The sequence below is a fragment of the Python bivittatus genome, unplaced genomic scaffold (genome assembly GCF_059951505.1).
Source record: "Python bivittatus isolate LINGU-HERP-01145 unplaced genomic scaffold, Pbiv_v1 ctg000700_np1212, whole genome shotgun sequence".
In the NCBI taxonomy this organism is placed as follows: Eukaryota; Metazoa; Chordata; class Lepidosauria; order Squamata; family Pythonidae; genus Python; species Python bivittatus.
In genome coordinates this window covers 59,496,359-59,508,228 of record NW_028277098.1, presented here as the reverse complement: position 1 = coordinate 59,508,228, position 11,870 = coordinate 59,496,359, and the positions used below count along the sequence as shown (strand labels likewise).

The 11,870-nt window shown below is 38.0% G+C and overlaps 1 protein-coding gene across 1 annotated transcript; it reads left to right on the top strand.

The window, feature by feature from the left end:
* The first annotated feature begins 2,499 nt into the window (after positions 1 to 2,499).
* On the top strand, positions 2,500 to 11,821 carry LOC103049549 (pepsin B-like). Its single transcript, XM_088153527.1, has 9 exons — positions 2,500 to 2,642; positions 2,989 to 3,142; positions 3,814 to 3,931; positions 5,788 to 5,906; positions 7,458 to 7,657; positions 8,123 to 8,245; positions 9,061 to 9,205; positions 9,717 to 9,815; positions 10,545 to 11,821. The coding sequence occupies exons 1-9, from the start codon at positions 2,587 to 2,589 to the stop codon at positions 10,695 to 10,697; spliced, it is 1,167 nt and encodes a 388-aa protein (XP_088009653.1). The 5' UTR covers positions 2,500 to 2,586; the 3' UTR covers positions 10,698 to 11,821.
* The last annotated feature ends 49 nt before the right edge of the window (positions 11,822 to 11,870 follow it).

The following is an 11,870-nucleotide window of genomic DNA, read 5'->3' as shown; positions in this document are numbered from 1 at the left end:
AAGAGGGACAAGATATGATGTTAAAAAAAAACTATAGGTCGGTATCATTATTGAATAATGACTACAAGTTGTTCACAACCATTTTAGCTGATACATTGAAAATAATTTTGCAAGAATTTATTCACGAGGAACAATGTGGGTTTTTACCTAAAAGACAGTTAAAGGACAATCTTAGAAATGTGTTGGACATTTTGGAATATTTGGAGTAATGTAATGAAGAACAAACCACATTGATTTTCTAAGATGCAGAGAAGACCTTTGACAATTTGAACTGTCAAAGGTCTTCTGAATTAATAAATAATTGTTAATGAAGATCTAACAAAACCCTGTGAGATACAAAAAGGAACAAGACAGGGATGCCCACTGTCTCCTCTCTTGTTTATTTTGCTTCTTGAAATATTAAATAGAGATATAAAACAAGATGAGAGGATTGTGGGAATAAAGATTTAAAAAGAAACTTATAAGTTAGGGGCTTTTGCAGATGACTTGATGTTGGTTCTGGAAGATCCTTTAAAGGGAATTGAAATATTAATGGGCAAATTAAAAGAATTTGGTGCATTAGCAGATTTCAAGATTAATAAACAGAAGACAAAGATGCTAACAAAATATGGAAATAGAAGATCAAACAGAATTGATGAAGATTGAGAAGAAGGTAAAATATTTGGGTAACACTATGACAAATATAAATTGTATGTTATTTCAAAATAATTATTTTAAAAATGAATGTCTTGCCTAGAATGATGGGTTTTTTTCAGACAGTGCCTACTTTGACAACTGATGCACCATTTAAACAGTGGCAGAAGGATATATCTAAATTTGTGTGGGAGAGGGGAAAACATGAGTTAAATATAAGATGTTACAAAAGGAAAGAGGAGGATTGGGTTTACCTGATTTAAAATTGCATTTTGGAGCTTGCTGTTTGGTTTGGATGAAAGTGGGTGTGGTTGAGAAATAGAAGGCTTTTGCAGTTAGAAGGACGTGACCTGAGATTTGGGTGGCATGGATATTTAAGATATGATAAAGTCAAGGTTAATGTGGATTTTAAAAATAATTATGTTAGACGTGCCATATTGAGAGTATGGAATAGATACAAACCCAGGTTCTGCCCAAAAACACCTTTGGGGCTCTCAGCACAAGAAACATTTTATAGACAAGAAATAATAGCCAAACACAAAAGGCTAACTTATCGTGAGATGCTAGAATACTGTCAAGCCGAATGTAAAATAAAATCAAGAAAAGAACTGGTGGCAGAGAGATATAGTTGTCAGTGGTTCTCGTATTTACAATTATTAGAAAGATTTAAAGTTGACAAAAGAATTTATGTTTTGAACATTGTAAGACTGAGTTTGAAATAGCATTGTGTACAAATGATGAACATGTAATTGCTAAAATGTATAAGCTTTTATTGCAATTTGAAACAGAAGAAGAAGTGAAAGAAGGTATGATAAAGTGGGCTAACATTTTTGGTTATAATATATGGACAGAACAATGGGGAAATATGCAGCTGAAAGGATTGAAATTTACACTATGGTATAATCTTAAAGAGAATTTTTATAAAATGATGTGCTGTTGGTATGTCACCAGAGAAATTGTTGAGAACGTATAAAGGCACCTCAAATTTATGTTGGAAAAGAGACGGGCATCTTCTAACAGTTTCTAAATCTTGGACATTCAAACAAACACTGAACAGGGCTTTAAAGTTAGAAATTTTTAAACAGTTAAAGTATGGCTTTATAATTGATAGATCTCTCTCTCTCTCTCTCTTTCTCTCCCTCCCTTTTTATTGCTAACAGACAGGTTAAATAAGATATCTTGTCTTTCAAACATGAATCAATCAGAAAGACTAAGGTTTTCAAAGTACATTTAGCTTGGAACTAAGCTTAGTGCAATTTAGAATCAAACATTTACAGTAAAATGTTTTGAATTTGTTTTAATGAAAAAGTATTTATAAACATCGTGTTAGCGAATGAATTGATGGTTTCAGGCTCAAAGTAATGCGATTTAAATAAGTTAGGAGTTGAATAGTTCTACTGTATGCGTGACTAAATGTGGCTCCAACTCTTTATTAGTTAGCACAGTTCCCAAGGTTATCTTTTAAAATGAGCCAATGTTTTATGGAGAGACACCTTGGCTTACGGCTGATAATTACTGAACTCAAATAGAAACTGAAATTCCTAAGTACTTGTCACAGCAGCTAGGGTTATTAACTTGTCCTTTGTTACTTCTGAAATATTTGGGAAAAACTTTTAAGGAAACTGATTATGCTATGGCTTATTGATAACTTATCACTGATTTTCTTTACTATTTTCTTAGCAAAACTTTGATAATCACTCAACGTCTTTTGCTTAAAAAAATCAAGGGCACATAGTATTTAAACCCCTTCTAACAAAAGAACCTGCCTTTCTATCATTCATAGGAAAATAAATGTAGATTTTAGTATGAATAATTACATAGGTAATCAAAAGTAAACAGATAAATTGGTAGGGATAAATTGGTAGACAATAATTGGGAATATAAAGCTGGGGACACAGCAGGAATACCTCTTCACAGAATTTCTGGATCGTATTGACGAAGAGCCTGGACATCATGAAGTGGCTGATTCTGGTACTGATTTATCTCCACCTGTCAGAAGAAGTGGAGCGGTGTGTATTTCAATCAGTTGTGATAATCCTTAAGCTAAGACAAGGATGTATCAGGGTTAGCTAACTGAGGGCCTACATTGCCAAAGTTACATGGCAAAGTCATATTCTTACCTTTTTATGTCAAATTAAAGCTTAAGAGTTCAGGCTTTGTGAATATACTGTATTTCTGCTGGCACACACAGTGCCTTGCTTCAATAGCAACTAGCAAGTTCCGACATTAGCAATTTCTAGTAGCAATGTAGAGGTGAACAAAAAGGACATAAGGGACATGCAGAAAGGATGAGAAATGTATGCTTTCAGATGGTCCTGAGGGTTTTTGTTCTGTTTTGTTTTGTATCCTGTGCAGAATCGTTCTGAAGAAAGGGAAATCCCTTCGGGAGATCCTGAAAGAAAAAGGGATGCTGGAGGAATTCATGAAGAAATACCATGTTGACCCTGGTCTGAAATACCGCCCCAATGAATTCCATGTTGTTTATGAATCAATGACCAGTTACATGAGTGTGAGTATTAAAATAACAAGAACATCTCTTTAAAGAACAAGGAACTGATCTTTGTCCAGTTTTCTGGTAATTCCTTTATTATTAGCCTGTTATCTGTCATTGAGTGAAATCCCATACCCTTCCCCCAGTTACCTGGGAATAAATCCTACTAAGCACAGAGTGATGTACTTATACAGGACTGCACTGTACTCCCACAAATCTGAACTCACTGAATCCAACTTAGTTACCTGGATGTATTTCTCATTAAATATATAGGATAGTATTGTAAGAATGTCCACTCTCTTAAGCAAGATTCCCGAAAGGAAAATCCAGTCAAATATTGGTTCATGCATTCAGTTTAGGAGTTCCCGTTACCAAAGGGAACAGCCATGATTTTTTTCCTTCACCAGTGGAAGTTATAAAACAGCAAACAAAGCTGCAGCTGAGCGCTCATGCTTTTTCTTGAATCCTACAATGGATATAATTACAGAAGAAATTAAGTCATTTTGATCCTTTTCTTTAAATGATCTTGGATAATTGCAATGGAATGCATTATAAAATTGAATTCTTCAAGATCTAATTCACCTTACTGAGTTTTGCAGAAGGGGAACAATGGACATTCAGGAAAGGGGTTGGAAGAATAGAAAGGCACCATGAAATCTTTCATCTTACTGAAATGTTCTCATTGGCAGAATTTCTACTTTGGAGAGATCAGTATTGGGACTCCACCACAGGATTTCCTGGTTGCAATGGATACCGGGTCTTCTGATCTCTGGGTACCATCAGTGTACTGTAACACTGCAGCCTGTGGTGAGTGTGTCTCTGGCCAATGGGGTTTTTTGTTATAGTGAGCTGATTCACTGATGTGTGTTTATTCAATCCAGTGAAGTATATCTGCCCTAACAGAGCGCTTGCAACAAGAATAAAAACAAAATCCCATATTGGTGCTGCTACAACTACTGCTTCTGCTGTCTTCTTCTTCCTCTTCTTCCTTCACAGCCGACTCTGGCCTTTTCCTCAATTCAATTTTTTTCACATTCTCCATCATGATGTTATGTCACAAAATAACAGAACTCATTTGACAGGTTATCATTTTGAAACAGCAATAGCAATACAGTTAAATGCAGCAAGTTGTGCTGTACTAATCTAGTGTTAAACCCCCAAACTCTAAACAAATTGCTACAGTCTATTTTGGGTCCTCATCATTGAGTTCTTATTAGATTTATGCAAATGATTGATGGCTTCTAATTCCTCAGGAAGACTTTTTGATTCTTCAAACTTCCAGTGTTATTCTAGTAAAAACTCAGTCCCTAAAATATATAATTCAGATAATGTGATGTAGGACTGCCTGAAACTGCATATGATATCATCGTAGTAATACCCAAGGGGTCCACAGAATCAAAAAGGTAGGTGATCAAAACCCAGCCCTTTTTTAACGAGCATTGCATACACTGAATATTATAAAGGAAATCCTGTATGTCCAAGCAAGGGAAAATGTGGTGGCTAAATGTTAACCCTTCAAGGTAGTCCAGACAAGAAGCACAACTGTGAGTACTTACTCGATCTTTATTGTAAGGTTACATTAACGGAATCTTGCAAGACTGAAAGTATTTCTCCCCTCCTTTCCTTTTACTTTCTGGAAAAGTAGGTAGGGTCCCTTCTGAAATGCTTCCCATGCCTCCTCTCCTTCCGTGAGCTGAGAAATCTTTGACATGCCACTTGTCCAGTCTGTGGCTTTCCCTCCTGTCTCCCAAGGTCATTCCCACATACCATTACACGGAATGGGCATCTACAAGAGCAGTTTTAGCCCACCTTAAGATTAGTTTTAATGGAGAGCAGACTAAAAAGGAATATAAATAAAGAAACAGCTCTGACCGGACACTATTTTTCAGATCAATTATACAACTTTATTTTCTACTAGTCTGATTCTGATGTGGACCTGCAGTCTTCAGAAAACATAGACTTTCCGGTGTCCCATCCTTATGCTACTTGATTTCTGCAATGGAAAGATTTAAATTAAATGAATACAGCCATTGGGTAATAGTCAGGAAATGCTATAATTATGTATGCACATATGTACATATATTTGAGAAACCTTCCTATTAAACTCAGTTATAGGCTTGTACTGCATTACAGCTCTCAGATATTTCATCCCATTTCTTTATTGCTAACAGAGTATAACCTGAAGGCCCTCATCATCCTTGGGTATGGCTCTCTGCCCCCTCTACAGGTTGCTACTGAACTTGACAGAAAGGAGAAATCGTTAAGCAAGTGGGAAGTGTCATGTTAATTGTCCTGAACGGATATGAGTGAAATAAAATTTAAATGTGGTGTTTATTCTGGACCCTGCTAACGTTTTGAATGCAGCTCTCAGGAGGCCATTCCAAGGGCAGTCTCATGACTGATAGGAACCTCTCTCTCTCTATCAGATTATATTACCATTCTGATGGTAAAGAAACATCATAAAGCCAGAAGGGGAACTATTTAATTGTGAGAGATGCCCACACCTTGGTTTCCTTTGGCTAACTGTGGAATATTTCTTACCATTCTTATTTGGGCCACAACAGTAAATTGAACACAATGGGACAAAACAAATGGAATCCAGATGAGCATTGTCTCTTGCTACTTATGGATAGATATGTAGTTTTTGTTTGTTTTTATTCTAGGGAACCACAGAAGGTTCAACCCTAGTGCATCTTCTACATACCAGAACGACGGGCTAAGCTATACCCTATACTATGGGAGTGGTGACTTGACTGTCAGGGTGGGATATGATACTGTGCGGGTAAGTGAACTATCTGAAGTTTGTGTTGTGTGGTCACTCATTTTTGAATTGTGTTCTAGGAATCTTCCACTGTTGCCCAAGTTAAGAAACAGTAATCTCCTGGTAGAATGAACTGACCTTATTTAATTTTATTTATGTATTTATTTAAAGTATTTTGATACTAGATTTCAAGACAAGGACTCCTAAAGTTAATTTACGAAATTAAAACAATGAACAATAACAAGATTCAAAAAGTAATGTTTAAATGCAATACTTAAAACAACAGAGTAAGTAGAATACATACATTAAAATTGGATTTTTTTCTTTTGTTCAGAGCTGATGATAAACTGACCTGATGAAGACTTTTCAAATTTATTATTCTGAAGGTCTCTAATAGCTTTAAGATGGTTAATAGGCAATTTCCAAAAGTGATTAGAAAGTGAGGCTTGCAAACTTAGTGTCTTTTAACAAGTTCTGCCGTGGTTGCAAGATGGCTAATCCCTTCATGTCCTGGTGCTCAAACCCACAGAAGACCACTGTGCTGTGGTCTCCTCATGAGGAGCAGCCATCTGGAGCACATGTGGGCAATCTCCCATCTTTCTCCTTATCCAGAGAGGCTCCAAAGAACCGGTCTATTCACTCGTTCTTTGGTCTTCTCCACAGTCATCAGTTCCACTTTTGCGAAGGGGTTTTCAGTTTGCCATGTCTTCTCCACAAGTTGAGGCTCACCACAGAGTTCTGACCATGACATTGGAGAAACTAATATCTCCACCAAATTCAGAACACTTTGCCACTGCCCTGATAGAAAAACCAGCTCAGGCGTATGACCACTATTATGCATTGGGCCCTGGATGACCTGGGACAGGCTCACGGCTGTCATGGTGGCCATGAACTCATGAGCTACCTCAGACCTAGATTGAATAAAATAAATAAATAAACAAGTTGAAGTCCCGCAAGAATATAAGCCTGGGGAACTCCACTGCCAACCTGGCCATGGAGTCAGGGAACTCTGGCAGGGAGGTTGCTATGCAGCAGGGGGGCTGGTACAGTACAAACAGTCTCAACTGATCCCTAGAGCCCAACTTAATAAATAAGGCTTTGCACTTGGCAATCTGTAGGGCAGTGCCCCTGGATGCCTCCCAGGTTGCTCCAGAAGTGGATTAATCAAATATAAAATAAGATATGGTAGTAAAGTTTATGAGGGAAATTTGTGAGTTGTCATGCTCAGATAACTGCTGGGTATATGCAATGGAAAGATTGTGGCTTCAGTATAGATTTGTAGTGACAGGTAAATAACCCAATCTTAGTGTCTGCACAGATGATTTTATTACCCAAGGTGAAATAAATTGAAAAAATAAAATACTTATTTCATGATTCCTCCGCTAATTAATTACAGATTAACAAGTCAAACGTAAGGAAAGTAAATTCTTCCAGAGTACTAGACAGTTAATTTAGTTCCAAAGACAATCCAGTCAATTATGGTTCCACATTATTTGTTTCACATAACTCCTAAAATGTCTGTTTCTACCACGTGTCTGTCTGTGGGTGAAAATAATTTGTCTTCTACCCCAGATTCAGAATATTGTCATTAAGAACCAGAAGTTTGGCTTGAGTGAGGATGAACCCTACGATCCATTCTATTATATCTATTTTGATGGAATTATGGGAATGGCTTATCCCCCTCTATCTTATATGGGACCATATACTGTCATGCAGCAGATGGTGAATCAAGGACAGCTTTCTGAACCCATTTTCAGCTTCTATTTCTCACGGTAAGAACCAAAATCTAGGATATTGTCTGGAAACAGACTAGCCAGTTTAATTTGGAATAATTAAATCATGGCTTCCTCCTAATATTCCTACTATTGATGATAACTTCTAAAATAATTGAGGCTGAGAGAGGAGGAGAGGGGAATATCTGGGACATTTAAAATGCGTTTTGAAGTTGAAGTAATCTCACATGATGCTCAAAATGATTTAACATACAGCTGCTTCAGGTTTGAATCCTTTCCATGAATTATTCATGTATCTGACCTCAGAACAAGAGTCCTGAAAAGGAAACCCCTTTAAAAAACACTCAGATTGCATTGAGTAAAGCGAGAATCTGATCATTCTGAAGAGAAAACGCCTATGGTTAATTAGAGTTAGTGATTCTACAATAACTTATGCTTAATGTATATAAATTTGAGCAGTGTGGCTAACCTTGATTGTTTTTCATCCATTCCCCTGTCCCTCAGCAAACCCACCTTTCAGTATGGAGGGGAATTGATCTTAGGAGGGGTACTGGATCGGCTCTTCATTGGAGAAATTTCCTGGGCACCTCTCACTGAAGAGACATACTGGCAGATTGGTATTGATGAGTACGTGATATTTATAGTTCCATTTGATCTATAGCAGTTTTTGTTTTTGCTTAAATCTCTCACTATGTCTACCCCTTCCTCTTCCTACATCCCTTTCCAGAAATATAGGAAGAGAATCCCACCCTCCATTTTTGAAATAACACTTTTATTTTCCTGCCATGGAATATAGCTCTACTCGTGTTTGCTACTTCAAATTCTCTGTTCCTCTCCCTCTTTCTCTCTCACTCCTCTCTCCCTCTTTGTAGCTGGGAGGGAAATCTGTTCTGGTAGCAGATAGGAATTTGTCCATAGAGGCTTATTTATCATATGTAGTAGATTTCTTCGTTTTGCTATATGTCAATACTGATGGAGCATCTGTGCAGCCTCACACATGCAGGAACAGGTGAGAAGGTCTGTGTTCTCTCCTTCTCTCCCTTGATTTGTCACCACTTATAGCAAGAAAAATAGGGGAGAGCATAGAAGGGTCTTTTATCTCCTAGTACTTATCTTGCCAGGGATGGAAGAAGCAGAAGAAAGAGAAGTGGCAGGAGTGGGGTGGGGACAGAAATGGGATTGGACAACTGATTGCAGATCTTCTGTTGCTGATAACGTGCACCAAAGGAGGCATTTCCCACTCTGCTCCTCCTCCAGACCATCGGTGTCTATAGAACCCTTATTCTGTTTTGTGGCCGAGTCATTATAGGGGTCCAAAGTGTGGTCAGGACTTCCTTGAGCTGGCATACTTTTGCCGCTTTGCCAGGATGACAATAGGTGAGTGTTTCTGGGCGGAAGAGCCCTAAAACTGTCTCCTAATTTCACTGTTCTTCTTTCTGTAGGTTTGCCATTGGCAACCAGGCTACTGGCTGGTGCAGTGGTGGATGCCAGGCAATTGTAGATACAGGAACCTTTCTGCTCGCTGTCCCACAGCAGTACATTGGCACATTCCTGAATACTCTAGGAGCAACAGAAAGTAACTATGAGGTAGGTGAAGAGAGGAACACTGAAGAATTTCTGAGAGTATCGCAAAATTATTTGTGTACTTCATTTGAAAATTGGTGTTATGCCAAGCTTGGCTGGAGGGTAGACACATGCTGTCCTCATTTCCAGAGATATCAGATTGGCTGCTACTGGAAAGAGAGCACTGGACTAAATAGTTCTAGTCCTGATCTGGTAATATCATAATGCTTAACCTGGGCATAGTCTAGTATCAATGAATATTTCAATAAAGTTTTCTAATGACTCTTTTAATTTCTCCTTCTCTTTTTATGTAAGGTCAAATCACCATGGTTTACATGGTGATTTGACTTTAAATAATAGTAATAATAATATGCAGTTAATAATAAACAGAACATAAGCGTCCAAAAGATTACCATTCCGTACTGCACTGAAATGAAATGAACTAAGTATAGCTTGCTTGCCCATCCTTGTTTTAGCAAGGACAAAGCCCGACTAATCTCTGTTCTAGCCTAATCTCTACTCTATTTGCTTGCAGTTTGTGGTGCCTTGTGACAAGGTTCCGAGCATGCCCACCATCACCTTTGTCATTAATGGATCCAAGTTCCCACTGCTTCCCTCTGCCTACATTGCCCAGGTATGTATACGATATACGAAGCTTCAGATGGTATGATGAGTGGACCTCCTGCACAGGGGTGCATAGGAAAATTGGTATCATTGCGTCTGGTTGTTTTTCTCCTGGATAGCTTTAGAAGCTATACACCTTGAATGGATTGGTCATTGCCATTTGAATGGTTCTCCTAGATTTGCAAATGCAATAGGCCTTCTAAAAGGTGAATTGACTTTGACTTCTTCATACCAAGAGTTTGAGGAGAGCTTACGAATGCATGAAGAATTCCTCAGTTTTGACTGTTTCACCCAGAGCAGATGGAGAGCACACTGCTTGCACCATTATTTGACCTATCCACCTTGCAGTCAGCTTTAGAGATGTGAAGGCCTAGAAACCTGTACTATTTTAGAGGAGAAAAATGTCCCCCCCCCTCTTTTTTTCATTCATTTTTCAGCCTCCACAATATTTACATTTCTCCTGGGCCTTCACATCTCTAGTCCTGAACTCGTTCATGCAAATTCACATTGGGGTCCAGGTACAGTGCACTTATCTCCCGTAGTATAGACTTGTAAACAAGCCCCAGTCAAATGCATTTTCACAATCACATGGTTGCAGAGAGCTGAATTAGAAATGGATATCTGCAATTGTGTCATGCAATTTAATCGCAGCATGATTTCACACTTAGCAGATCAAAAGTATTGAATGACATTTCCTCTTCAGTAAAGGTGGAACTAAAAGCACATTTTCCTTCCGCAGGACAGTGGAAGTTGTGTAGTTGCAATTGAGACCACATATGTTGCATCTCGGAATGGACAACCTCTGTGGATCCTGGGTGACGTCTTCCTTAAGGAATATTACTCCGTCTTCGATCTGGCCAACAACAGGGTGGGCTTTGCAAAATCAGCTTAGACAATGCCATAGCTATCTCCTTTTCATTCCAATGCTGGTGTTCCACAGATTCTAATATAATGACTTTAAATTAGACCTACAATATACATCACAGATATATTTATGTCCTATTGACTGTGTGGGATCAAAACGCAGGACACAAATGCAGAATAATCAAGGATTCACTGCAGTGTTTATTAAGCAGCACGTACTGGAGGGGGACCCCACCAAAAGTTAGTGGGAGGCACTCCCTTACAGGCAAAATGGACGTTCTGATATTTATACAGTTCTACAAAAAGGGGAAGGGAAAAAGAACATATACGCATACATATTCATATGATGATGCAGGCATACCTAAATAAGCAATAGTTCTCAAGTTACTCTCTGCCCCTCTGTTATCTGCTAGTAAAACAATAGTGTCACAGAGAAGAAGAAACAAATTAGTTCAAGGTGCCAAATGCCAGGAAGAAGGCATCCTCCCTCAGGGCAGATGCCCAGGTTGCTATGGGAATGTTCGTGATAAGGAGTTTACAACCGGCCTGGTTCACATCAGCTTCAAGGATGCTTCCACATGCCTTTATGTTTCAGTCTTATTAAGGTGATCGCATTCATCTGAGGCCTCTAAAAACTTGTCTTTTTCACCCAAAGATTCATTTTTCTCACAACTGTCTCTCATGGGTAGAGATAAATAAATCTGTCCAATGTAATTACACTCACATTCTCCTTTAATAAATTTCATCTTTTTTGCTGTAACTTATCAGTTTGCTTGAAAATCTGTAAGCATTTGAAAGTACTTTTTTCTCCCGAAGTATGTGTTTTGGTACAGATTTTGACTAACACACACATTTTCACCAGGCAGTTTTCTGTAATGTAAGAATAGAATTTTAATGAAATGCACAAATCTCAGTATATTTCACTTTGGAATATATAGTTTTGGATAAAATGTTATGCGATACACATATTTTGAACACCTTCGGCCGTTGCATTAGAAAATTTTGAAAAATGCTAATATCACAGAATAACATGGTTCCAATTCAGACATAAATCTCAAGAAGTAAGAATAATTTCCCCACCATTACCCATATTTTGTCTATAATTACTTGTTATGAGATCCACTGCTACAAATTAAATTCTAATATACCATATTGTTCCTGAAGTTTGTTTAAAATATTTACAAAGTGTGAAAATGTCAAG

Coding starts and splice junctions, on each gene's coding strand:
- LOC103049549 (XM_088153527.1), top strand. CDS start 2,587: ATGAAGTGGCTGATTCTGGTACTGATTTATCTCCACCTGTCAGAAGAA. Junction 7,658..8,122: donor TTCAGCTTCTATTTCTCACG/GTAAGAACCAAA, acceptor CCTGTCCCTCAG/CAAACCCACCTTTCAGTATG. Junction 8,246..9,060: donor TGGCAGATTGGTATTGATGA/GTACGTGATATT, acceptor TTCTTTCTGTAG/GTTTGCCATTGGCAACCAGG.